This window comes from Trichoderma camerunense (assembly GCF_050948025.1).
Source record: "Trichoderma camerunense strain CBS 138272 chromosome Unknown V8C40scaffold_11, whole genome shotgun sequence".
Taxonomy (NCBI): Eukaryota; Fungi; Ascomycota; class Sordariomycetes; order Hypocreales; family Hypocreaceae; genus Trichoderma; species Trichoderma camerunense.
In genome coordinates, this window is record NW_028145359.1 from 1,181,701 (window position 1) to 1,207,274 (window position 25,574).

The 25,574-nt window shown below is 48.7% G+C and overlaps 10 protein-coding genes across 10 annotated transcripts; 4 read left to right on the top strand and 6 right to left on the bottom strand.

Annotated features, from left to right (window-relative positions):
• Nucleotides 1–25: 25 nt before the first annotated feature.
• V8C40DRAFT_248392 (peptidase M24, structural domain-containing protein) lies at nucleotides 26–2,080 on the bottom strand. Its single transcript, XM_083216531.1, has 5 exons — nucleotides 2,036–2,080; nucleotides 1,852–1,938; nucleotides 632–1,794; nucleotides 485–571; nucleotides 26–431 (listed from the first exon to the last, which is right to left on the bottom strand). Exons 2-5 carry the CDS (start codon nucleotides 1,892–1,894, stop codon nucleotides 375–377), a joined length of 1,350 nt encoding a protein of 449 aa, XP_083072258.1. The 5' UTR covers nucleotides 1,895–1,938; nucleotides 2,036–2,080; the 3' UTR covers nucleotides 26–374.
• A 179-nt stretch (nucleotides 2,081–2,259) lies between these two features.
• Nucleotides 2,260–4,011, bottom strand: V8C40DRAFT_248396 (alcohol dehydrogenase family protein). Its single transcript, XM_083216532.1, has 7 exons — nucleotides 3,813–4,011; nucleotides 3,698–3,752; nucleotides 3,488–3,634; nucleotides 2,830–3,394; nucleotides 2,748–2,776; nucleotides 2,584–2,676; nucleotides 2,260–2,521 (listed from the first exon to the last, which is right to left on the bottom strand). Exons 1-7 carry the CDS (start codon nucleotides 3,892–3,894, stop codon nucleotides 2,425–2,427), a joined length of 1,068 nt encoding a protein of 355 aa, XP_083072259.1. The 5' UTR covers nucleotides 3,895–4,011; the 3' UTR covers nucleotides 2,260–2,424.
• A 363-nt stretch (nucleotides 4,012–4,374) lies between these two features.
• On the bottom strand, nucleotides 4,375–8,059 carry V8C40DRAFT_38492 (uncharacterized protein). The gene has a single exon (XM_083222921.1). The coding sequence runs from the start codon at nucleotides 7,763–7,765 to the stop codon at nucleotides 4,490–4,492; it is 3,276 nt and encodes a 1,091-aa protein (XP_083072260.1). The 5' UTR covers nucleotides 7,766–8,059; the 3' UTR covers nucleotides 4,375–4,489.
• A 2,151-nt stretch (nucleotides 8,060–10,210) lies between these two features.
• V8C40DRAFT_248406 (NADP-dependent alcohol dehydrogenase) lies at nucleotides 10,211–12,096 on the top strand. Its single transcript, XM_083216533.1, has 3 exons — nucleotides 10,211–10,900; nucleotides 10,974–11,582; nucleotides 11,644–12,096. Exons 1-3 carry the CDS (start codon nucleotides 10,727–10,729, stop codon nucleotides 11,935–11,937), a joined length of 1,077 nt encoding a protein of 358 aa, XP_083072261.1. The 5' UTR covers nucleotides 10,211–10,726; the 3' UTR covers nucleotides 11,938–12,096.
• Nucleotides 12,097–12,439: 343 nt separating this feature from the next.
• Nucleotides 12,440–14,207, bottom strand: V8C40DRAFT_248408 (Zn(II)2Cys6 transcription factor domain-containing protein). Its single transcript, XM_083216534.1, has 3 exons — nucleotides 13,965–14,207; nucleotides 13,674–13,910; nucleotides 12,440–13,624 (listed from the first exon to the last, which is right to left on the bottom strand). The coding sequence occupies exons 1-3, from the start codon at nucleotides 14,133–14,135 to the stop codon at nucleotides 12,554–12,556; spliced, it is 1,479 nt and encodes a 492-aa protein (XP_083072262.1). The 5' UTR covers nucleotides 14,136–14,207; the 3' UTR covers nucleotides 12,440–12,553.
• A 440-nt stretch (nucleotides 14,208–14,647) lies between these two features.
• Nucleotides 14,648–15,739, top strand: V8C40DRAFT_275561 (uncharacterized protein; the record flags this gene model as incomplete). The annotated part of the gene is made up of 2 exons (XM_083220728.1): nucleotides 14,648–15,065; nucleotides 15,126–15,739. The coding sequence occupies 2 exons, from the start codon at nucleotides 14,648–14,650 to the stop codon at nucleotides 15,737–15,739; spliced, it is 1,032 nt and encodes a 343-aa protein (XP_083072263.1).
• A 69-nt stretch (nucleotides 15,740–15,808) lies between these two features.
• Nucleotides 15,809–16,692, bottom strand: V8C40DRAFT_248413 (uncharacterized protein). Its single transcript, XM_083216535.1, has 3 exons — nucleotides 16,470–16,692; nucleotides 16,085–16,418; nucleotides 15,809–16,028 (listed from the first exon to the last, which is right to left on the bottom strand). Exons 1-3 carry the CDS (start codon nucleotides 16,581–16,583, stop codon nucleotides 15,955–15,957), a joined length of 522 nt encoding a protein of 173 aa, XP_083072264.1. The 5' UTR covers nucleotides 16,584–16,692; the 3' UTR covers nucleotides 15,809–15,954.
• A 1,310-nt stretch (nucleotides 16,693–18,002) lies between these two features.
• Nucleotides 18,003–18,859, top strand: V8C40DRAFT_248415 (dual specificity protein phosphatase family protein). Its single transcript, XM_083216536.1, has one exon. The coding sequence runs from the start codon at nucleotides 18,272–18,274 to the stop codon at nucleotides 18,815–18,817; it is 546 nt and encodes a 181-aa protein (XP_083072265.1). The 5' UTR covers nucleotides 18,003–18,271; the 3' UTR covers nucleotides 18,818–18,859.
• Nucleotides 18,860–18,890: 31 nt separating this feature from the next.
• Nucleotides 18,891–21,349, bottom strand: V8C40DRAFT_280209 (alpha/beta-hydrolase). The gene is made up of 3 exons (XM_083221364.1): nucleotides 20,831–21,349; nucleotides 20,398–20,775; nucleotides 18,891–20,337 (listed from the first exon to the last, which is right to left on the bottom strand). Exons 1-3 carry the CDS (start codon nucleotides 20,948–20,950, stop codon nucleotides 19,156–19,158), a joined length of 1,680 nt encoding a protein of 559 aa, XP_083072266.1. The 5' UTR covers nucleotides 20,951–21,349; the 3' UTR covers nucleotides 18,891–19,155.
• A 3,350-nt stretch (nucleotides 21,350–24,699) lies between these two features.
• Nucleotides 24,700–25,407, top strand: V8C40DRAFT_275563 (uncharacterized protein; the record flags this gene model as incomplete). The annotated part of the gene is made up of 1 exon (XM_083220729.1): nucleotides 24,700–25,407. One exon carries the CDS (start codon nucleotides 24,700–24,702, stop codon nucleotides 25,405–25,407), a length of 708 nt encoding a protein of 235 aa, XP_083072267.1.
• Nucleotides 25,408–25,574: the final 167 nt, after the last annotated feature.

Sequence of the window (25,574 nt, forward strand, 5' to 3'; positions counted from 1 at the left end):
ACTTTACTTGCTTGACGACGATGAAGTGCATTGGTTGCAATGGGACGGTATAATTGGACTGTAAAGGGTGATATCATTGAGGTAAAGACTGTCTGCTATTTATATATATCACCGTCCTTCTCTGTAAAATTTTCATCTTTTTTTGTAATTTTTCCCTGGCGCTGATTTGATCTCAACGTGAGGATAGCTCAACAGACCAGCATCATTTGAAGATCTCATCAATTAGCGCACGTTTATCACCTTCAATGAAAAGCATGGATCAATATTGTAAAACGAGTGTGACGAAGGAGACGTATCTCAAGCCTCTGCTTGACAAATGCGATCGCGTGATGTTTCCATCAGGATCGTGAATCGCAAGACCCCAATTGTAGCAATCAGTAGTCATCTCCACGGCTAATGACCTCCTTTACGGTAGGTCGGAGCAAAATCGTCTTGGATAGTTTGTTAGCATTCGCCTTCTCAGTGCACACATGGTATCACTCACATGCTCGTATTGGGCAGTGTACGACCCTTTCTTGTCGAGCAAAGGCGGGTAATCTTCAACAATGCCAGATTTCACAAGCGTGTTGAGCTGCCAAACAGTTAGCTACACCAAGAGCATGGTTTTGAGGTTGATGTAGTCACGACATACCCCAAGGAGATACTTCTCCTGCCCAATTCGATCCAAATAGCGGCGGCAAAACGGAACGGTGCCGAAATTCTTCTTGATCACATTCAAGAGTGATTTGGCTGAAGAAAGACGAAGTTCTGCCTTTGGCGCATCTGCACGAAGGGCATAGTGCGAGACGTCGCCGTGATCGTAAACCCAGCCGTTACCGGTACTGCCGAAAGTCTCAATGGCAAAGATGTCACCCTCTTCCATTTTGGTCATATCGTCCGACTTTACGGCGGGAATGCTCTTGGTGCCGTGGATGCGATATGGTAAGATACTGTGGCCGCCTATGTTGCGAATCGACTTGATCGGATAGGTAGTTCCGTTGATCTCGCATTCATAGCTCTCCATGGCCTCTTGGATGTATCCGCCGAGTTCTCCAAGGCGGACATCAATACCTGCCTCGCGGACGCCAGTGTTCGTGGCGTCCTTGACAGCTGCAAGGAGGTTGTCATACATGGGGTCGAACGCCATTGTAAAGGCGCTATCGACGATGCGACCATTCACATGGACGCCAATGTCAATTTTCATGACATTATTCTGCTGAAGCACGACCTTGTCACCTGCATTGGGGCTATAGTGAGCAGCAATCTCATCAATGTTCAACCCGGTCGGGAAGCCCATGCCGGCAATAAGGGAGTCGCCTTCAGTCAAGCCATCGTGTCCAAGCAGACGCCTCACGCTGTCTTCGATGCCGTTGGCAATCTCAGTGAGGGTCTGGCCTGGCTTAATGTTTCTCTGCGCCCATTGGCGGACCTGACGATGCGTCTCGGCCGCCTGGCGATAATCAGAGAGGAAGTCGCTCTTAAGGTTGTCTAGATGACGCTTTTCTTCGTCAGTGGTGCGATAGAGGTTCTCATTTTTATATTCGACCTCTTCGCCCTTGGGGTAGTTGTTGTTTGGGAATAGTTTGGACACAAGGATGGATGGAGGCTCGGTCTGAGCAATAATCTTCTTCTTCTTGTTCTTTCTCTTCTTGTTCTTTCGCTTCTTAGCGTCACCGCCCTCACCGGCAGCGACTGTGAACTCAGTGACATGTTGGTCTGGATCGTCATCCGAGTCATCACCAGATTGCTCGGCAGCGTTTGCTTTAGCGGTTCCATTAGCACGAGCGGAACCAGCCACCTTTCCAGATGTTTGCACTATCCAAGGTGTTAGCCTGCGGCCAGTATATTTTACCCGCAAACGAGGTCACGAACCGTTGAGCACTTTGCGCTCATCAGACGGAGTTCTGGCAGCCATGATGTCGACAAAGATGATTGTTTGAGTTTACAGGATCAAAATGGCTGAGATTGATGTCAGTGCACATATCAAATATTCATCTTCAACATGTAATCTGAAGGGCGCGGGGTTTCATCGGGATGCATATAGCGGGGTGCATACAACTAAAGCCAAGAGGCATCAAAAGAGAAATCTCTTCCATCTCAGGTTGCCTAATCATGTTAATATTGACTGTCACCAGCTAGGGAAAAGCTTCACAATGACCCGTAAAGTGGTAGAAGAGAATCAGCTTGTTTGTATCACCATTGTTGTATACACTTACAGGACGAGCATGTGGTGATGAGCGCTGAGGGGCATCGGACCTAGCTTCAGCACTCTGGTGATACGCAAAAAGTGATGTTCAGATACTCTTCGGCTTAACCCTCTCTGATACAGAAACGATCTCATCATTTGCACGCATATTATACATGTATTCAAATAACATGTCTCATAGATCATAGTACATGAATATTTTTGCCCACCACACCATTGCCAGACTCTATGCCACCCAATTATGGCTTAAAGACAACCTTTTGTACCTTCATCTCATCAAACAGAGTATATCCTTGAACAGCATCGTTGAGCGGCATGATGTTTTCGAACATGAAACTGTAATCATCTAATTAGAATATAAGATGCCAGATATGGGGACGACGGAATAGATGGCTCACCCAAGCAGGTGCTGCTTTTTTTCCAGCAGAACAAGAGCTTCGGAAAAGATGCTCCGAACAGGGCATCTACCCATTTGCAGGCGAATATTCTTTCTATATGCACCATTTCATTAGGAATATGTTTAGGCTTTTAGAATGGAAACCCCGCGAGGTGCGGCACTTACCCGTATGCCTCACTTCCAGACCATGGAATCTAACAATCGTCAGCTTGCACTAAACAACACCTCCGCTTCTCATGAATCCTACCTCTGCGTTGTGAACACCGATGCTGCTGATTACACCAAATGGCCTGACAATGTCAAAAGCAGTCCTCAATGCTGGTGACAGTCCGACGACCTCAACGACCAAGTCGGCACCTCTTCCTTCTGTTGCTTCCAAGATTCTTGCCGTCATACCGGCCTTATCACTCATGAAGTTGAGGGGTTCCGCACCAAGTTGCCTTGCCTGTTCAAGCCTGCTATCCACACCGTCGATGGCAAACAGATGCTTAGGTTTCTGCTCCGCTGCAGCAACAATTGCGCACAAGCCAACGGGGCCACATCCAATCACCACTAGGGTGGATTCTTGGATATTGAGAGTGGGAGGCGCAAGACTGAGTGCCGATTTGACGCCAAAGAAGCCAGTGGGGAAGATGTCAGCCATGAGAATTAAAGCCTCATCTGAAATTGATGGTGGTGCTTTGGAGACTGTGCCATCAGTCAGGGGCACGCGGACGTATTCTGCTTGCCCGCCATCGAGCTTGGTTGATCCGAAAAGCATGGATTTCTCACAGCGCGCAGTAGCGCCATTGAGACAGAAATAGCACTTGCCACTGGTGTTTTCGTAAGCACAAGAGGCATAAATTGACAAGAAATTGAGTTGCGCAGAATGAAGTCGATGAAGACTCATGGTTCAAAGTACATACCATGATGCGGTAAATGGCGCTACAATCTTGTCGCCTACAGCAACTGACTTCACAGCTGGACCTGCAGCTACGACGGTTCCCGTAAACTCATGTCCCATGATGAAGCCAGTCGCGGAGGGTTGATGGCCACGGTACACATGTAGTTCGCTGACGGGATCTTCCGCATTAGCGAGTCATGGGTTTATAATACACCAGAAGGCGTCGACTTACGAGCCACAGAGAGCAGTTGCGCTCACTTTGACAATGATATCTTCATCGTCCTGGACTGAATCAAGTTATAGACCTCATATCATATCATCGGTGCTTTGAATTGGCCATAACTTACTTTGAGGCACCGGTCGGTCTTGGATGGAGACGCTGCGGGGTCCATCGAAGACGACGGCCTTCATAGTCTGAGGAAGAGACATTTTTCTAGAGATAGGACAGTGAGGAATAGGAAATGGGAATAGGCTGTTGGAATATCATGCGTGAGGATCAAAATGATTTCTAATGCTAAGAGGGGTTTAAATATATAAATATTGAAGCGCCCGACGTCAATATGGGTCGAGATGTAGGACAATTTCCCCACAATGTGCCCTCAGCTCGTTCACCCCTCCTATCAGGCGGGCACTAAAAACCGCTGCCGAGGGTAGCCCGAGTTTTGGGATAGATGGGAACACAACAATGGGTGATAGAGACGAATCAGAGCATCTCGGGATAGTTGCGGCACGCTTCTCCCACCCACCCATTTCTCCGTTCTAGAACCGAGCCTTGGCTAACTTAAAACTGTGGGTTGGGGCTTGGGTAAATGCACCCAGGCTTAGGTCTTGTCATATCTTACTTTGGTCATGTAGGAATTGAGTGCTTATGTGTGAGAGAGGTCAGTATGGTCATACACCACACCATAGGTTTTCAAATATACAGCTTTGTTGATGCTACGGTACTATGTAATCATTCTGTCAATGCGTGCTTCAACGTTTCAACTGTAAACCTCCCACCCTCTGTGCTCTTCGATGCTCTAGTCTACTCAACCTCCTTCCATATCATCTCGAGCTGAAACATTTGCATCCATTCGTCCATCCGATTTGCACTAGCAAAACCGGATTGCATGTTATTGAACATTTGCGCTCCCTGCGCTCCCTGTTCAGTGTCATACCAGCCCACCTGACTGTTTCCATGAAGGTGTCCATCCGTAGCACCGGATACCGATAACAATCCATCCATACCGTTGTACATGACACTCATAAGACCCTGGTGCATTGCGTTCTGCATCTTCATAAGCTTCATTTCGCGGATAAACTTCATCTGAGGCACGGTTTGAGTGTATATCTGTAACCGCTTGCTTCCAAATTCCGTGAATTCCGCCAATGCCCTTTTCGACTCGGGTGAATCGGGTGGGCCAGCATCGCATACTTTCAACCACATTGTGCGCATACGAGACGACCAAATCTGGCAAATCTGGGCACGCTCATCATATGCTTTCTTGAAAGTCACGGAATCGCCAAGTTTTGTGTCGGCGACGAAGCTCAGATAACAATCTTCGCAAAACAAAGCATTTGGATACCCCCACCAATGTCCCTTCTCGACGACTTCTAGGCCAGGACAAACAGGGATCGAGGCAAATGTCCGAACATAATCTAGGAAGTAACTGAAAACTCCTAGGTCTACAGCTTGAGCGTATTTCCTGAGGTATTGCCGGAATCGGGGACTGGCAACACAAAAGTCGCAAACAAGAGTTGACTCGGGATTTCGCTGCGCGGGCTCGAAGAATTGAGCAACTCCGCTAGTTCTCAGGATAGAGTTATAGCATGTTTCGCACACATCATAGTTGTCGCATCCTCCTTGGATTGTCCACCAGTTGCCGCGAATAATTCCGTGTTTTGTGCAAGGTGGGAGACGGCACGCCACCTCTGCCGAGCTGATGAATACAGAGAAGTTGCGCTGCTCAATGGCATTCTCCATGGCCCATACCAGGGGAAGGTTCGTTTCAGTTAATTTGCAAGACCAGAATTGGGTCATGTGTTCAAAGTATGTGTCGAAACCTGCGGCCATGACATACTTCTCAAACTCATTCTCAAACCGTGTGAAGCCAACTCGGTCCAGATAACAAGCTTCACAGGCTCGCATATTCTCTATCTTGCGTCGTGGCATATACCAAGTGCAGTCGTTTGACTGTATATCCTTTCCCTCGCATTTTGGCAACGAGAGGCGATGGGTCGCCAGACTTACAAAACCAGCCCAGTCATTCTCTTTGGCCTTCTTAACAACAACTCGAGAGATGAATGGCACGCAGGCGTCACAAGACCAATTCTCGCCGGTTGGTTGTTCACGATACGGGGAGAATCTGGTTTCGAATGGCGTCCCTGCTATCCGGTCTTCGTAGCAAGCCTCACACGAGATGAATCCGTTGATCTCACTGCCCGCCATACCGAACCATTTGATTCCATCAGAGGCTGCGGTGGGGTTGCGTCCTTTGCATGCCTTCACATTGACGCGCTTTTTCAAGAATTTACGCAGTGCATCCACACTGCCGGTGCGAACAGCCTGGGGCCAAATGAACTCTTTGACTCTAGGGAACCAGAAACAGCACATGGAGTTGAAGTTGTCAGGCCGTTTAATCTTCTCAAACTTGCTTGCCAGTTGTGTCGGTTGAATGTGATCAGCGTGACATCTGGTGCAGATCAATAAGTCTGGCAAGTCTGGCAAACGGTACCAATAAAGCGAATAGTCCACTGCCCTCGTTTCTGGACAATACGTGATAACTTCTAGAGGCTCCCCCGCTGCGCGGATATGGGGTGGAGGCCGAGGTGCATTGTCATCCAAAGCTCTCACAGAAGGCTGGGGTGCCGCATTATGTTCCACAGGGTTCATGTTGAGATTGTTCATTTGCGTATAAAGATTAGCCATGGGGTCCTGGGGTTGTCCTGTAACAGGTGCTGGGGTAGGCTGCTGGGCCTCTGCCGGAGGTGGAGGAAGCGGCGCGGCATTATTTGTTGGTTGAACTGGTGAGGTAGGATTAGCAACCGGTGCCACTGTCTGTTGTGTATTGGGAGCAGCAACTGGTCTGCGTGGATATTGATGCTGATTATTTGCCGTATCGGACGGCGGCGGCGGCGGTAGGCGTTCTGATCCTGCTGGTGCTTGCTGCTCTACTGCAGTTGGAGCAGCAGGCGGAGGAGAAGCGTAGTTGTTCGAAGTCTCCCGGGCTGGAGGACGAGTTGACATCGGTGGTGGAGGAGGAGCCGAGGAAGTATTTGCTGGCTGTTGCCGGGGCAGAGGTTCAAAAGCACTATAATCCCGAGGAATAGGTGCAAACTCATTATAGTCTCGAGGAATGGGTGCAAACTCATTGTAGTCTCGAGGAATAGGCTTAAAAGCCTCGCTATCTCGAGGCAGAGGAGCATCGTATACCCTTGGCAGAGGAGCATCATATTCCCTAGGCACAGGAGCAAAAGTCCCGTGTGAAGCAGCGTGTCCCTCCACTGTAGGCGGTTGTGGCGAGGCGGCAGGCAACCTTGGTGGTTGCGCTACAACAGGAGGCGTATGTTGGTATGCTGAGGTTTGGACAGGAGCAGCTGGTGTTGGTGCATGTGAAGCCGGTGTGTATGGAGCAGCAGGAGGGGGTGTGTTGTAGTACGGAGCGGGCTGTGGGGGTGAGTATGTGTGTGAGACTGGATTTTGCGCATTTTGAGCTGGATTATAGGGAGGGTGTGGAGGGTAGCTGGGCACATTCTGCTGAACTGGTGCCCGAGCAGGAAGAGGAGGAGGAGGGGGATATGACTGAGTTGTAGTCTGAGGAGGAGGATAGGATTGAGCTGGAGTCTGAGGAGGAGGATAGGACTGAGCCGGAGCTTGGGGAAGAGGGTACGAATGAGATGGGCTCTGTGGAGGAGGATAGGATTGAGGTGGATTCTGCGGAGAGTACGTGTAAGATGGACTCTGCGGAGGAGGATAAGAATGAGACGGGCTCTGCGGAGGTGCTGCCGCTACGGGGCCGGGAGTTGTCGACGGCGGAGCGTATGAGTACCCGGAGTGTCCAGGCGGTGGTGGACCAGGAGGGGGTGGATAATACGGCGCCGGTACGGCTGTATTCGGATATGGTGATGCAGGAGGAGGCGCCGCTTGGTACCCATATTGAGGTTGCTGCTGGGGGCTCACGTTTCCATATAGATATTGGGCGTTGCCTCCGTATGTCTGCGCTGGCTGGCCACTGGTCTGTCTCGGTGGAGTGGGAGGAGGAACAGACCCATTGCCATATCGAGGAGGCAGCGGCGGTGGCTGCTGGTAGTAGCCGGACATGATGCCGCAAGTTCGAATGGAGTTATCAATATGTTCTGGCTTCAATGGTCTGCTGCAAGCCCGTCAAGTGCTTCCAAAGACGTGTCCAGGGCAAAGCAATTGCATCTTGAGAGATTAAATACAGGTAGTCTCTGCTAGTCGCTAGCCCGCGTAAGACGTTGTCGGAAGCCTAGACTTTTTCGTATTACGAATGGGTGGTTCAGCTGCTGCTCAGCCTCCAGTGGGGAAGACGCACTCGCATATGGAATGCATCTCACGGACTGCGGCGAGGCTCCCACGCCCTTCCGATCGGATGGAATAAGCCTCGCCAACACGTGGTCACAGGGGATTTAGGCTAACAAAATGTTGCACTAGCATCATGAGTGAGATTCTTAAGTTCGGAGTGGTGTCACTGAAACTAGCAACAAGCTGTCCAGACATCTGCAATATATGCAATGTTGAGGCTACAAATTGAAGCAATCTCGCGGCACCAGGTCATCTGCCTCGCTGTGAGGGTGGTGATTACACAATGGATCTGTCGCCATAGCTAGGCGTCATTTTGCTTGGCTCTGAGTTCCAAAAGCCATACGCATATGTTTGACGAATTCATTTGACCTGATGTGTTGGTGCGATATGAGGCAGACAGACACCATACATGTAGCTATTCATATCTCGTGGCATATTGTCTCCGTGCTGCCTAAATCGTACGAACGCGGCACTGCGTTACACTGCTTGGCAACCTTCCCCTCACATTCCAGTCATCCACAATCTTTTGGGAGAAGCGGGAATTTCTGGTCAGCGCTATCGTAGAGCCGAGGTTGTGGGTCGCGAAATGCTGAAGAATTCATCTGCCTTATATTCGCTCTAGTTCACCTGTACTGCCCGTCGCTGATTGGGGAATAATGGCATTGGACAGCTCCGCAATCGATGTGGGTATTTCGATGTTCTAGTTCTCGCATCTGTCCAACAAGCAAGATAAGAATCTCACCCGAGAGCAGCCCGTGCCTTGGTAGGACGAGTAGCTCCAGGGCGATCATCCACATCCACGGATCGCCACTTTCACCTCTTCTGCTACTTGCATCATCTTTAAACGGACTGTGTCCATGGCTCAACGAGCCGTCGTGTCCAATGGCGAGAGCTGCTAGTTGAGGGCAATTTCTTCTAATCATCCAGTATTCTCTGGATTAAATGATACTCCCTTTGTATAGTATTTCGGGCATTCTCCTTCAAAACTCCATGGATGTTGTCCGTCGCTCGAGGATATAGGCAAATGCATGAGACATCTATCAGTGAAGGTAGATCTAACCTGTTGTAAAGTAAGGATGGGCATGCAGTCTGAGATTGGCAATTAGGATGAGGTCCTTCACCAGCACTGTCAACTCATACATATGCTCGCCTATGAGAGAAGAAATTTCTACTTTATTATAGTCTGATGAAGGATCAATTGGCTTGCATGCGTTGTTGATTGTTTCGGAAATGTCTTGTTATTCCCGCCTCTTGACTACTCACTCATCACTTATTAAAACCGGGTGTTTGTCTTTTCCATGTCAAGGGTGCGGACTTATGCGAACACCTGGTGTCTGCTCATGTGGATTTAACGATTACTGGGACGGTGGAATGATTTGTCCCGGCTCCAGCGATGAGAAGACAACCGCCCCGCCAAGTCCGCAACCCTGGACCCTCATCGCCAAACCGAGTTTGCCGACGTATCATCTACTTGGCCAGGATTTTTATCTTTGTAGATGAAGCCTTTCCACTCTGCTACAATCTGCGGGATCAAAGTACATATTCATTCAGTAGTTGCTGATAATTCTAGAAACTCGAGGTAAATAGCTATAGTGGCAGTTGCTAGAAGAAAATAGCAAAGTACTAGAAAGTGGCGATAATAGCAGATCGATGATAATAATCCATCAACTCATGGATCATCTTGAGGGTGGCAGACCGCATCTTTGTCTAGTGTGGATCTCGGCTTTACCGTCTACTTTCGTTGAGTCTTTGTCAACTTTTATCTCAGTCTGGCCTTGCGAAGCTAGACCAGTGGCCTACTATCAACAGGCACGCAATAATTGGGGTAGTTGCACTGGGGTCTGGGACCGTCGTTAAATCCGAGCTAGAAGCGCAGTATGCTTGAGTTCCAAATGCTGCAAATTTAAGATAATTATACATTCTTGAGACTTTTTAAGAGCCTCCAATTAATGATATTGCATCTCATGCGAGTATTCAAAACTAACGCTTGATAGCTGGTAAAACGCAGTATCATAGGCACCCGCGGAACATATCGTACTTTGCTCGAATTGCACATTGGTGGAGTCTCTGTTGAACCACAACCTGCCAATCGGGGAATGTCTCTTGCCACGGCCCCGGTTGTTAACTCCAGATCACAATTTCCGTCGTAATCGCGAGAGCTTAGAAACTAGGCCTCTAACGGTGTATAACTCAGATTGGCACATGGTTACGTAGGCCCGAAGTCGAAGACGCAACTTTAGCCTTGAAAGTCCGAAAATTTTTCACAATCGCCGACCAGCCACAGAGCAGTGCGGCAACCAATCAACGGAATGGGACAGTATATGTTTGTCGGATTTACCACCTTTACTAATCAACTTCCAAAACTGGTGGACTTTGCCCTTGTGGCTATGGCTTTAACACCATGTGGGAAGGGTGGCCTTCAAGTGTGGGTGTCATCAAAAAATGAATCGAGTATCATCGGCCAATCACCCACAGTTCGACAAGATACAGCCTGGTGCGAAAGTACTATAGTTTGAAACTTGTAAGGTGGGATCGCATATCCAGTTTATTGATGCTGGGGGTCCCTATGACATAATAGAAGCATACGGAAGCATAGAAGATATGAGGAGATCCAATGTATAAAGAGCAGCTCACTGCCAGTTGTCTTTGAACTCGATCCAGATCTTAGCTTCACACAGCTTTTAATAAGAACAACAACAAAAATATCCAAACTAACAAACATCTTTCACTACTAAAATGTCGACCGACTACAAATTCGAGGGGTGGATGGGAGATGATGCCAATTCCTGCAAGGGCAACATGGTTTGGAGGGAGTTCCTGCCAAAGGAGTGGGAAGAGACTGATGTTGACATCAAAGTCACTCACTCTGGTATCTGTGGTTCAGACTTGCACACTTTGCGATCAGGATGGGTGGGTTGAGTCCTCAAATGTTCTCCACATGACCTTCCACCCGAGTAGGCATACTGACTCGAGACATCTTTAGGGCGCTACCGAGTACCCCTGCGTTGTTGGGCACGAAATCGTCGGAGTTGCAGTTCGAGTAGGCTCCAAGGCTGAGGGCGATATCAAGGTTGGCGATATTGTTGGCGTTGGTGCTCAGAGTGATTCTTGCCTTGGCCGTGACGGACCTTGCTCAACCTGCGATGCGGGCCTTGAGCAGTACTGCGCCGGCAACGTCAACACCTACAATTCCAGACATCGCAACAACGGCAAGGCATATGGTGGCCACGCTTTGTACCACCGAGCTCCTTCTCACTTCGTCGTCAAGATCCCTAAGGGCGTTGCCCCCGAGTTTGCTGCCCCTCTGATGTGCGGAGGCATCACTGTTTACTCACCACTCAAGTTCCACGGCGCCGGTCCTGGCAAGAAGGTCGGCATTGTCGGTGTCGGTGGTCTCGGCCACTTTGCTGTGTTGTTCGCCAAGGCTTTTGGCGTCGATGAAGTTGTCGGAATCTCCAGGAGAGAAAGCAAGAGGGCTGATGCTATCAACTTGGGATGCGACGACTACATTGCGACGAGCGATGACAAAGATTGGGTTAAGAACAACAAGGAGCGCTTTGACCTTATCATCTCAACCGCTTCTTCTGAGGATGTACGTAACACAGTTCCCCTGCGTGTTATCCTTTTTCGGTGCTGACTTTTGCGACTACTAGATGCCTCTAAACGAGTACCTGCAACTCCTCAAGCTTAACGGAACGCTCGTTCAGGTTGGCGCTCCAGAGAACCCCGTTCCTCTCCGACCTTTCGCCCTGATTGCCGGCCGCAAGAACCTCACCGGCTCAGGCATCGGCAGCCCTGGTGAGATTCGCGAAATGATGCAGCTCGCCGCTGATAAGCAAATCAAGCCATGGGTGGAACTGCGACCTATGAGCGATGCCAACCAGGCTATTGTCGACTTGGACGCAGGCAAGCCTAGATTCCGATACGTCCTGGTGAATGAGTGGTAAAAATGAGGGCCACATGTCCAAGATTCACTCGGGTAGCGGATTTACTATCGGCAAAAGATGAAGAGACAGGTGCTTTTGTGCGGCGAAGGGAGATGAATAAGCGTTGCTAGTTTGCTTAAATACCATAGAGAAAATATAGAATACATGGCATATAACGAAGACGCTGAGATTGTGAAACCAAATGCATGTTCTCATGAATGAGGAGATGAAATTATCCCCGTAGCCAAGGTATAACTATTTCATTAAGCATAAGTACTTACTTTAAGTTCGGTCTAGCCTCTCAAAAGCTTAGTTTCCTGAATATATCGTCCCCATCTTATACATGAGTCACCAAGGCCTGTGACTGGGACCCTCTTTCAGAATTCTAGTTGGTGATATCTCGCATTAAAGCGCTCGAGCCATTAAATCTAATAATTTATTACAAGGAAATAGTTATCCACACCCCCTCCTCCTACCAAGCCTGCAATTTCATATCCGGCCTGCTCATGCTGATAGCCTAAATGCAGTTTCTTGGCCTGCAAAGACGACGGCTCAACCTGTGACTAGCAGCTAAAAGACCAGCGTGACGCTGACATATAACAAACAGACCCAGTTACAATTAACTCCTTCCGTAGCCCTAACTCCGCAAGCACGCATCAAGTCGACGTGACTTTAGCTCCGTTAATATCAGCTGCTCCATGATACCGCTCCTGGCAGACGCCCACCAACATCTTTTTGGTGCTAGCAATATACGTGCAGCGCGATAAAAGTGAAAGAGAAAGGCGAGAGCCCGTGAGTCCCCCCTCATCATTAGTTTAGCAAATGGTCCACAACAGAGAATCGGAAATCCATAGAACCACTGCTCAATATCCGCATCTTGAGGCATAATGCCGGAGTGTGTTGGTGTCTCTGGCGCCGTTTTGAGAGATGCGCAGCACAAAAGAGGTGACATGCGGCGTATGATGTTTTCGAAAGATGAGCGAGCCGACTGAGATTCTATGGTGAGTGATGTATCAGGTTCGTCGACCGAAGTATAATTAGTAGTAATTCTTATGACAGCGTCCCTGATGTAAACCAGTTTTTTCTTTTCATCACGACCTTCCGATGATGGCAGCGGCGCACGAAGCATAGAACTACGACATGACAGTTCCGTCTCCAGCCCACCGAGAAGACGCCAAGCATAAGACGTAGGTCCACAGACGGTTGTCTCAGTTGCTGTGCAGCCCCAGGTCTGATAGCGCGGATCGTCCCAGATTTTCATAAACGGCTCTACAAAGAGTGCTGGATCCTCACCTCGTCCGACCAAGGCCTCTTCAATGCTGAGCCTTGGATTCTGGTTTATCATTTGAGTAAAGACGCTTCCCTCGTCGATGAAGACAGGCATTGCCTGAAACCATACCTGGACGATACCTGGGCTAAGAAGAAACAGCTGGTCTTGGGCGAGATCCAGCCTCGTTTCGGAGTTGATACCATTTTCACCGTCCAAGAAGCCAAGGTCAAACCATGATATATAGTTGATGAGAAGGGCTGTCCCCATTAGTGCTTCGCAGTTATCTTTTGTGAAAGGGCGCGATAGATTTTTCCGAAAGAGCTGGACTGTCTTGGCCATAAGCTGCATTGACGCATGCGAGTACTTTGTGCTCTGCGGGCAAAGGCTTGTGAGATGCATAGCGGCAACGCATAAGATGGCGGACATGATAAAATCCTCCTATATTAAGTTAGCATAGGCCTTGCTGCCCCGGATGAGGCGCTATTACGTTAAAAGCCCGCTGCATGACAACGGGCCAGATTTGGGGAAACGTGAGTGTTGATCGGGTCTCTTTATCCCAGTGATGGAATAGCTCGAGATGCAAGAGGCTTATTTGAGGATCCATGTCTATCTGGAAATGGGCACTAGGTATAGAGAGACTTGGGGGAACAACATGTTGATGGAACGGCGGCAGGCAGCTGATGTTGCGCTTAACACAACTGGAGCATGGAACACGTTCATCACACTAAACTATTAGAGGTCTTATGGCATTCATCGGAGACGCACCGCAATGACATACCTTGACCCTCCGTCGTTTGCATGCGACACACCCTCGCCGGCTTTTGTTATGGGGACGCTTCTTGCGAGCCTGGCCCATGACTCCGATGGTTTGGAGTGTTGGAGCTTGGCCCTTATCCCGAGACACCAGGATGGTGTTGGCAAAGAGGGCAGGTGACGTGGTATTAGACATTGGAAACTGAAAATAGTCGGATTGACGTGTATGAGAGAACGAGAGAACGAGATGGTGACCAGGAGATTGAGAAGGGAGTAACGATTTTACCCAGCCAAGCCAGTCATCAAGTGGAGCGGACTGAGCCTTAGATTCGACCATTCTCAGCGGGGCTGAGCTGAACGAGTTGCTCGCATTCCGAATCGGGAATGCGAAGCCGCCTTGAGTGGCCGGAAGTCGGACTGTGGACCGAATGATTACCGGATGAGGTAAACGAGTAAAACGACTGCGAGATGAGATCGTATCGCAACCGAGTAGATGGATCCAAGGAGGAGTGTCAGTGTAGAAGTTTCTCTTTCACGCAATCAAGGAGTATGCTGCTGCGCCTTGGCCTTGATTGCTCGTCGACGAGCAATTTATTTCCCATTATGTGTATATAAGATGCATCGGTTGCTGTCGTTCCCATTATCTTGATCTCATCTCCATCGCTTACATGAGAATCTTTCACATATCGTATCAATTCGAATCCAACAATGGCTTCAGTTCCTCCCGGAGGCCTAATTCTCGTTACCGGGGCTAGCGGCTACATTGGGAGCGTCACTGTCCAAGTGTTCCTTCAACGCGGCTACCGTGTTCGTGGCACTGTCCGCTCTGTCGCCTCGAATGCCTGGATGACGGAGTATTTCGGTCCCAAGTTCGAACTTATTGAGGTGCCTGATCTTAATGCCCCCGATGCTTTCGACAAGGCAATTGAGGGTGTGGATGGCGTTGCACATATCGCCATGGACATGGATATGAACCCGCAAAACCACGCCATCATCGAAAACACAATCAAATCCAATTTGCAACTTCTAAAGGCTGCTGCAAAAGAGCCCAGCGTGAAAAGTGTTGTTATAACATCATCTCTGGCTGCGTGCGCCCTCCCCACAACCGGCACTCCTTACAAGATCGGTCCAACTACCTGGAACACTGCAGCCATTGAGCAAACGATCAATCCATGGAATGGTGAAGGCAACCCCCGTTGGCATGGAATTGTTCTCTACGGAGCTTCCAAGGCCCGTGGTGAGCAAGAGGCATTCGCTTGGATGCGCGAACATAAGCCTGCTTTCTCCTTCAACACAGTTGTGCCGAATGTGAACTTTGGCACCACCATATCCCCCGAGAACATGAGCTATCGAAGTACTTCGGCGGTGATTGATGCCGCCGTTAAAGGTTATCCTGCCGCGCCGTCCATTTTACCACCTCAGTGGTACGTTGACGTTGAGGATACGGCACTGCTGCACTTGGGAGCCTTAACACTCGATGATGTGAATGGCGAACGTTTGCTGGCATTTGCAGGAAAATATTCGTGGACGCAGATTCTTGAGATTCTTCATCGGCGGTATCCAGACAGAGTAAAGCTGAAGTCAGTTGATGAGCCAGCTGTGGACGCCGGCGAAGTGGACAATGAGCGCAGTATCGAAGTGCTAAAGAAGATGGGCAAGGACGAAGGATTTACATCATTAGAAGATACTCTCGTCAAGGCTTTGGATACAATTCTTGCAAATCAGTCAAAGAGTGTGCCCAAAACAAGGATAGATCTCTACTACGATTCACTCGCCAGCACACCTGATGGGGATAAATGAGGATAGTTCAATTGCATCAAGTCCTGGAAAATATTTACGAGGAATTTAAAGTGTAGGAGATCATAATCCATTTTATTTACAAGAATCATCAATCGGCTATATACGTTCAAGCATCTCTCAAAGCAAACTCGCTGCAGGAGTCAACCAAGGATAGCTAATCATTATCAGGCGAAAGTGAAAACCCGTAGCTATATACAAGTCTGCTGAGTGCTAATTTAGCAGTGAGCAGGGTTGCTGGGGTAGACGTGGTTGGTGTTGCAGGTGTTGGGAGGAACAAAGAGAGGGGTGGCTAGCAGAACAGTTAGTCAATTTAGCAATTGAAGGGAACACGAGTGAGAAACATACTGTCAACACCGTAGTTGGTGGGAGGGTTGCGGACGATGGAGTAGCGACCACCGAAAGTAAGGTTGTCCTCGCAGTTGATCTGGTTGTTACCACCGTTGACGGAGTTGGAGCCAGTCCAGATATCAATGTGAGGCTGGCCGTTGTTCCAGTCGGTGGTGCACTGCTCGCAGGTGTCCTCAACACGACCATACTTGGTCAACAGAGGAAGGTAAACAATCTCGCAGTTGTTCAGCTCGCCAGGAGCAGTGGCGATGGTGATAGGGTCGGCGTAGGTTCCGGTACCACCAGCCACGCCGTTGCGGCCTCCGCAGTTATGAGCAGTGGCGGGACCGGGCTATAAGAGTATTAGACAGACGTAAATATAGGATCACAAGGTCAGATTTACAGGAGAGTTGTCGGGGTATCCGTAGAAGGTAACGATGTAGTTGCCGGGAGTTGAGCAAGCCTGGCTGAAGCCGGTGAGGACGGCGGTGGTGATGATGGCGGCGACGGACTTCATGGTGGCGGTTTTGATCAAGCTGCTGAGGATGATTGAGTACAAGTGATTTGGGATATGGAAGAGCCAGAAAAGAAACGAGAGTGATCGGCAAGCGCCTTTTATCTATCCTCAGTTGCGTCTTTGATCTCAGGCCATCTCCTGATTCCATCGAAGTGGAAGTCGCATAGTACGACAACCGGATCCCGGTACCCCGTCATTGGATCGACGGACCGATAGCATAGTTTCTCCTTGCACTAGCGACGAGTTTCCTGCAATGATACGTAAAGAAAAAGAAGAAGTCCTGGAACAAAGCGTTGTAGAGCCACTATTCTGACGTGGCTGGCTCTTGAGTGCTTCAGCTTCTTGTTTAGGAAATGGAGACGGAGAGCGTGGATGCTTCCGGGCGACGATGATTTGTGGATTTTCCAACCCCCAGATTCTGCGCCCCTGGCTAACTACTCGGTTCCGATCCGCTGCATATTTGTACCACCACGCACATTGTAAAGCGAGAGAACCAAGCAATGGAAGCCCAGAGCTAAGCTATGGTTGGAAGTTACAAAAACAAGGTGGTATGAGCCAAATGCTACCTTATGTTGTTGTGGTAATACGAGCCCAAGGTTGTATGCATACATGGTAGCTGTAGCCTCATGTCTAGGATTGAAATGATTGGCTAGGAAATGCTGCAGTCAGCTAAAATGGGTTTCCGTTCTTACTATTTCATCGAACCAGCTCTGCATAGGCAGTGCAAAAGAAGAAACATTCACGAGCAGCCTGTTCAGAGGCCGTGCATGCATGCATAACAGTTGGTGTACGGGATATTACGGACACACAACAAGTGAAGCAGCAAGCTCTCTGGATTCATGATTCGCCTTTTCCGACACGGAAATGTCATAGACTCCCTACTAAGAGCGCAGGTGTTCCCCTATTAGTAGATAGGACCAACTAGCGTATATTAAGTTTCATGCGATTCATCAGATAACTCTTCCATAGATTTAAGTCGACTCCGAAGTGGGGGAGTAGCCTGTTGCATGTTGATTAATGTGTTTCTGGCCTAGGCTCACGGAAAACAAGCTGCGAGTCAGCTTCCTTTGAGAACAGCCAGCGAACGCTCTGTTGGGGCCCCTGACCATGATCTCCATGCCAAGATGAGAAGCCGGCTTGGCCGCTACATCCGCAGGGTGACAGAATCCTTCGGTGGAGTTCAAAGAACTCCTTCCCGCCTGTCAGCCTCTGGACGGATGTTACATCAAGAGTTTAGTTCAAATCTAGTCAAAGACGGTGAGGCATAATTACTGTTTAAAGTCCGGACATATTTCCGTGGCATTGCTAGCCCTTGGATCCAGTTCTAGCTTGATGATGATTGGACCATGGTAGCCTTTCGCCGCCTCAGACTAGGTTGTAGGCAGAGAACATCGGTGAATGCCAGCTCAATTCCGGAATAAGCATACTCATTTGCAGATTTGAGAATCTCCGAGTCGTGAAACGCACCTGTTACTCAATTTGGTTTCTTAAAGAGTGAAAGAGTGAAAGCAGAAGGCTACCGGCTATCCACGGCTTTGCATGCATGTACATGTTGTCTCTGGTACTATTTTGAATGCGTTGCACGCCGGATGCTGAGCTTGAGCCTTTGCCTCGTTTTGAGCCCCGACATTTCACCACAATCGGCAATGATGATTGTCCTCTTTCGTGTTGCCTGGTAACTTCTCGAGATGGGCAAGCGAGAGAAACACAACTCCACTTCACTCGTGTTCCCTCCATCTATTTTTATCGGGCCGGTCTCTGCAGCCTCATCTGTCCAATTGCTGCAAGCAAACTCAATATCGCATGTCTTGAGCATTGGCGCTAGCCCGTCAAGTAAGGTCCCAGGAGTTGTTTACGACCGCGTAAGCATCACCGACTCTCCATCTTCGTCAATTGCCAAGATTTGTGACACTGCCTGCGACATCATTGAGACGGCGCTGCAGTCAAACAATGGCTCGGGAAGAATCTTGGTACACTGCTCTGCCGGAATATCACGCTCTCCAGCAGTGGTTACGGCATATTTTATAAAGCATCACAACATGTCATTGAGAGCGGCGCTGGGTCAGATTGTTCGGGCTCGTCCACAGGCATCGCCAAATCCGGGATTCTTACAAGAACTGAGAGATCTCGAACTTCAATTACGTGGGGCGTCATCATTAGACATAGACGAGTTGCCGAGGCGGGAAAAGGAGAGGTTAGCTCTCTTTCTTGTCGATGATTCTGAGGTTAGATAAAGTGGTTCGCAGCCTTGTGCATAAAAAGACATATTAATTCACCGCTACCCTAAGCTTAGATCTATAGTAAACCAAACAAGAAAAATCATGAAATACAAAGTAAAAAGTACAAATACACTCTTTTCTACTGCGCTAGGTGTAGGTGCCTCAGAAGAAAGGGAAGCTTCCAGACTGTGAATGTCTACCCAGCTATTAAATGATGCCGAGCTCATATCCAACTCTCTTTTGCCGTGATCCAATGCATGTCAGACAAAAGGCGCTTCCTTCTTGTTTTGGCACTTGGCACTGGAGTAAATAGGATGCTGGATATCTACTCCAGCATAAGCATAAAAGATCGATCAGTAGTACAGGGCCTTTTGCCACCAATCGCATCTTGCGTTTGTCGTTGGGTCGCGAATAACCGAGTAAGCATTATCCAGCAAGTTCAAAATAGAGTCACTCTTCCCATACGCAGGAATAGAGGCGCCGTGAACTGGGGGTTTGATTGGAGAGCCATTGTTGACAAATCCAGCAATGATATCCCACATAACGGTCGAAACTTGGGCGTCCGCAGGTGTCGTCGGCCCTGAAGGGAAAAGATAACGTTGGTCAGACCCATGGATTGCTGGCCAGATGGAGTTTTGAAACGCGAATGCTGCTACGCCTTGTTTTTGCGCAGCCTTGACCATCGAGTTTTGGTTGCAAAAAATCGAAGCTTCGGCAATGACTAACTGCGCTCGCCCCAAGGAATTGATGTACGGCATAGATCCATCGTATTTGGTAGGGTAAAGCGTCTCAAAGATGTAGTCGGCATCGTCGCTTGACAAGGTGGTGAAGATGTCCTGAATCTGCTTCCTGAATAGCGTCTCGTCGTTATAGGCAGCAGGGTCGGTGAACAGCACTCCCTCATTGGCGTTGAAAGTGGAAATAATCTCTATGTCCTTAGCATACGAGCCTTGGAGAAACAACTTCGAGGGCATTCCCGGCACAAAAGATCCGTCAACCGTTGGGCCGTGTACAAATCCGCCATAGGGAGCAGTGCTGACTTGCTTCGCATTCGCAGCTATCAGTTTCTCCGAAGACAAGGCCCGTGCTTCAGCCAGCGTCGTAACATTAAGAAGCTCGAGGAACCCATCGAACGCCTGCTCTGCTTTCTTATTTCCAGGTACTGGGACAAGGCCGGCCGATTGGGGAATAGCTCGACGGAAGGGAGCAGGCTTCTGCCCACCATAGGCCGTGATTTGGTGCATGATCGATCCGCCACCAGCAGAAACACCCATAACCGTTACGTTATCGGGATCTCCTCCGAACAAGTGGATATTCTTCTGAACCCATTCAAGTGCAAGTCTCTGGTCTAAAAGCCCAGCGTTCGCGACGCCACCTTGCTCCAGGAACGTGGGGCCGGAAAGGAATCCAAAAGCGCCAAGACGGTAATTCATAGCAACCCAGATGGCGCCGTCGCTACCTTTCGTTTGAGTTGCGGCCATGACTCCATTCGGGACCCCCATCATCGTCTTATCCCCAAGGATATATCCACCACCCTAGTCAAAGTGTCAGTCTAATGTCTCTTTTAAAAGGTCACACACAGCAATGCTACTCACATATATCCATACCAACACCGGGGCTCCTTTGCTAGCCTTACTGCGCTTTGCGTTGAATACCTTTTGTGGAACTAAAACGTCCAGAACAAGACAGTCTTCTGTAGTCCGACCATCTGGCGCCTGCGGTGGTAGTTGAGAGAGCAACTGTTGTGTTTGTGTTACGTTGAATGATGACGTCTGGTTCTCAGCAAAAGCTGTAGTGAATACGGAGGACATTGCCAGCCAATTGGGAAACGCCTGGGGGCAAACTTTGCCAACGCTTCCATCTTGAATGCCCGATTTACGTCCTTTGGGTGGAACTGGCGCGTTGAACCTGAGAGAACCTAGAGGAGGCTCGGCAAAGGGAATGTTTGTGAAGTTGTAAGCTTTGATGGTTTCCTATAAAAATGGTCAGCAACGCTCCCGCTACGTAAAACTCTATTTAAAGTCTTACATCGAATGAGATTGCTCGGTGGACCCGATATCCAAGGTCTACTGTTGGTAGCGGTTGCTGATGAACGATAGCGCCTTTGACCAAAGCTAGCCAAGACAACAACGGCAGTGTAGATTTCATGGCGGATTGTTTAAAATCTTATACAATACTAAGATGTTTCTAATTGTCGATATCAAGAGATCTAGAAGACAAGAGGAAGGGTCCCATATATACATAGAGATGCTCCTTATTTCGTCATTGGGATCTTCCAATAGACCAAGGACCAATTCAATAATTCAATCCCTCCGCATCCCCTGAACTGCATTATCGGGGTTAAGATGAGTTCCGGATTCCATGTTTGTGTCATCGAGTGTTACTTAGAAGAGCGATCAGGCCTCGGCATGAGTTGAAAAGTGTGGGAATTACCCCAAGAAACAATAGAAGGGGCGGAGTTTGTGTATTTTGGAAATGCGCCGCCGCCTGTTCACTAGACCTTTTTTCGTTAAAAATTGTCAGCTGTCAGCCGCTTTTACTCTTTCTGGATGCGGACTCTAATAAGCTTGATGCGGATCACTTCAAGATGAAGCGCAGACCTTAGGAAAACGACAAAATAACTCCATGTTAACGGAGAAAGGAGCATCATGATTATTATTTGGAGGTTTCTTATGCAACCTGATGTCCGCAATTGATTCTGTGAGTCAGTGATGTCGGGCGGCGACCATGCTGCGGACTTAAATCCGCAAGCGTGCCATGACTATTGATTCAGCTGAACAATTGGTAAAATAAAGGGCAAAAGAATGGGGGAGAAGGAGAGGAGAAGAGGAGGAAAAAAGGCAAACATCTCATGAGACGGAAGCAAATAATAAAGTAGACTCGGCTATTAGCATCTCCGCTGAAACTGAAATCACTCTATTTCGTTGCCTGTTTCTATAACGCTGCAGTAGCGAAAGAAGTAGATGCCGTAATCACATAACCTAGTCTTGGCTCTATTAGTGGCAATAAAAAATGAAGCAATGCGGCTGAGGAGTTTTGGATTTCATCTCATGGTCTTTGAAATGCAAGTTGCGACGCACGAACCCAGCATCTAGACATTTTTGATAAGGATTTGCATGTATTAACGTCCGTAATATGAAGGTTGGCGTATTAGTGAATGTGAAAGTTAATACCCTATACTGGGAGATTGGCGGGAGCATAAGCACATGTTCTCATTCCTGAGGCAGCAGTTCAGAGTGAAATTATCAGTATATGCAAGAAAACAGAATGAATGATCGGCAGATATTTTATTTCTATTCATTTTGCTGAAAAGAAGAAGAAGAAGAAGAAGAAAAGTAAACTGGTTACCTTGAAGAGAGAAATACAGCATGCCATACCTGTGTCCGTCTTGGGATTAATAATCCATTCCAATGAATATCTTGCAGACGCCTAAACCTGCTATATGATTGGGTAGACATTCGGATTTACTTCGGGCCAGTCTTTGCAGCCGATGTTCCCCTATCTTCAAGTTTGGTCGCCTCTTTTTTCCCTTTGCTCACCTTGATTCCAGTTTTGGATGATTCCGTTATAGCCGTTGAGTGACATTCCGAGAAAAGTTTTAGAACGTCTAGAATTTGCCTTTTCATCAGTAAAATGGGACACCACTAGCGAATGGGAGGCAACAACGGCGGATGGTTGGCCCAATACTGGAAAAGGCTCCGCATACCGTATTTAACGGAACACATACTGTAGGCCCTTTGTGAAAAACTTCTCGGGTTGGATTACTGTATTCGGCAATGATTATTCACTACTTCGCGTCTTCTCGATGGCTTCGAAATCTTCCAGTCTCCGTACAGTACGCTCATACTGGTCGCGCTTAAGAGGCCTCACTTCAATTTTACCGCCCTGGATAACCGCCCTTAGAATGACGCTGCTCGAGTGGCGTTGGCACTGTAATCGGTTCTGCCGAATAAGGAGGCACGCAAGACATGATGTCTCTCGTTCGGGCAAAACTGGCCAGGGGCAAACGCCACGGGGGCGCCTGTCAAGTCGCCAAATGGTTCAATAGGACTCGCAAAAAATCTGCTCTCGGTGAATGGAGTTGTGCAAGAATCAGTGCCAGTTCTGGTCTATCTCGTCACGCGAGCAATGATGTAGCGGTGGAAAAGTTTTCCATGTACTGTGGCAACGTCGGAGTTCCGGATATGCCTGGTGATTGTTGTCAAGCGCGTGTTGCCAGTATAATCTGTCATAATCAGTGATATCGTCAACACGTTGCGATGTAAGTGGAAAGAAGTGGTTCGAGCAGATATTGCATCGTCTTACAACGGTAAGTAACGCGATCTCCCGAGAATCTGTAACAATGGTCGATTTCGTGCTCCCTACCCCAGATTCTTTACAACGAGGTTCCCTGTATGATCTTCGTGAATACGAGGACGGCCTCGGGCCTCGTTGCATTAGCTACTCCGGCACCTTCGGTCCGCTCTCTACCCCAGTATGGGTAAGAAATTCCCGAATCTGAGTAGACCCTCCCAATCCGGGGCCAATAAGCCGAAAACTTTCATCCCATCCAGGCGCTTGAACCATACGAACTCACACAGAGTAAGCTGAGAAATTTTTTAGAGCGTAACCTTACGAATATTCTTCTCCAAAGAACAGTGTAATTGTCATTGTGATGCCATAGAAGGGCGTAGCTGTCTTTCCAGTTCGAGGCGCCAGACTTCCCCTGGCTACTTCTCCATCTAGAAGGCGCCATCGCCGACCATTGTCCCCCAGAGCCTTTCTAGTTGAATGGATGACTCGCTCACAATGAAAATGTATGAATCGTGTTCCCGATTTGTGTTCCCGACCCAGGACCGATAACCCATTGGTTTGGTGTCGGAGAAAAAAAAATCAGGGGAGCCCATTTAGCCAGGAACAAATGACTGAGGGCGCCTCTAATTCGAGAACGTTGACGCCTCGCGTAGGTTTGTGGGATTCACCAACACCGATTCGCCAGTTGTGCATCCACTTGTCCATTCTAGTGGCCTTCTAAACGCCACTGCACAGGTTGACAGAGAAGGATTCTGAAACCCCCGTTCAGGAACATTTCAGTGTTGGGTGTTGGCGACATGCTACTAGTATGGATTGGATATACAATGTCATGAATAACACCCCCTCTATCACAGCATAGTTTTTCTCTTTTGCTAATTTTGATAGAACAGTCGGTAATTTCAGACAAAGGAAAATTCTCGGAGCAGAGATGTTCATTATGGGCGAGATATGTGAAGAAGGTTGACTTACACGGCTCGTAGAAGCTGCGGTAGAATCATGAACAGATATTCCATAGCAATTGACAGCGGGTGATTGCGACATTTTCCCCTTTCATCCCACGTGGATTTCACGCTACAAGGATCCTTTGTATCCACTGCCAACGAGTCGGCTGCAAGCCGGACCGTCGTTTGGGAAAGGACCCTTGGGGTGGCGTTTTTAGATTGGCCCCCGACGCTACCAAGGGGTTTATGGGTTTATGCCGGGGCATGACCTTCGGTGTCGCTCTTCGCATATCGGCCTTCTCATTGTTACTGCAGTTTTCCTCTCGGCGCTTCTATTTGCCATCTTGAGAGAATTTTTTTCTTCTTTTCTTGTTCTAAAAGATGGCGTTTGCCTTCTTGCTCCAGCACGGATCGTGCGTGGAGGACATTTTCCTCTAGGAGAATGTAGGGATCAATAGAGATGGATTCATGTATAAAAGAGAGCACTTTCCTCTCCCCCAGACTGTCTCTTTTTTCTTCATCAAGACATTCTACTTCCATTCCTTTACTTCTACACTTTCCTTCAAACACTCCTTTCTTTCTAAATTCAACCATTGATACCCTTGGCCTCAAGTAGTCCATTCTCTCCTTTTCTTCCATATATATCTCAATCAACACTTCAAAATGTTCGCCAACATTGCCATCATTGTTACCGGCCTTGCCGCCGTCGGCTCTGCCCTTCCCGCTACCAGCAGCGCAACCAAGCGTGGCATTGCAGACAAGTACACTTTCTACCAGGGTGACGGATCTTCCGCCGCTGGCTGGCCTTCTCAGGATGCCTGGGGCACCTGGGATGAGCTCTGGGACGCCAACGTTCCCCTCATGCAGAAGTCCTGCGTCTGGAACGGCTGGGTCGGTGATGACTCTGATTCCGAGATTCAGGATATCGCCAACGCCATCAAGTCTACTGCCAAGTCCACCGGTGTCGATGAGCGCTTCATCCTCGCCATCATGATGCAGGAGAGCAAGGGCTGCGTCCGTGTTCCCACAACCAACAACGGTGTCACCAACCCCGGCCTCATGCAGTCCCACAACGGAGCCGGTACCTGCTTCGGCATCAGCCCCTGCCCCTCATCCACCATCAGCCTCATGATCAACGACGGTGTTGCTGGCACCTCCGAGGGCCCTGGCCTTGAGAAGCTCCTGTCTCAGGCTGAGGGCAAGGTTGGCAACAAGGGTAGCCAGGCCTACTATGCCACTTCTCGTCTGTACAACAGCGGATCTGCTGATTACACCAACCTCGACAACGGTCTGGGCAGCACTGCTTGCTACGCTTCTGACGTCGCCAACCGTCTCACTGGTTGGACCCTTGCTACCAGCACCTGCCAATAAATAGCTAGGTATCTCATAAGCATGGCTTAGAGAGGTTGCGTTCTTTTGTTATTGAGATTTATATATGGTCCTTCTTTCATCCGTATATAAATTGTCCAACTATATATCATTACAAACATTCTTGTACAAACTTTTATAGAACCTGCCTACACTCGTTTGACACGACA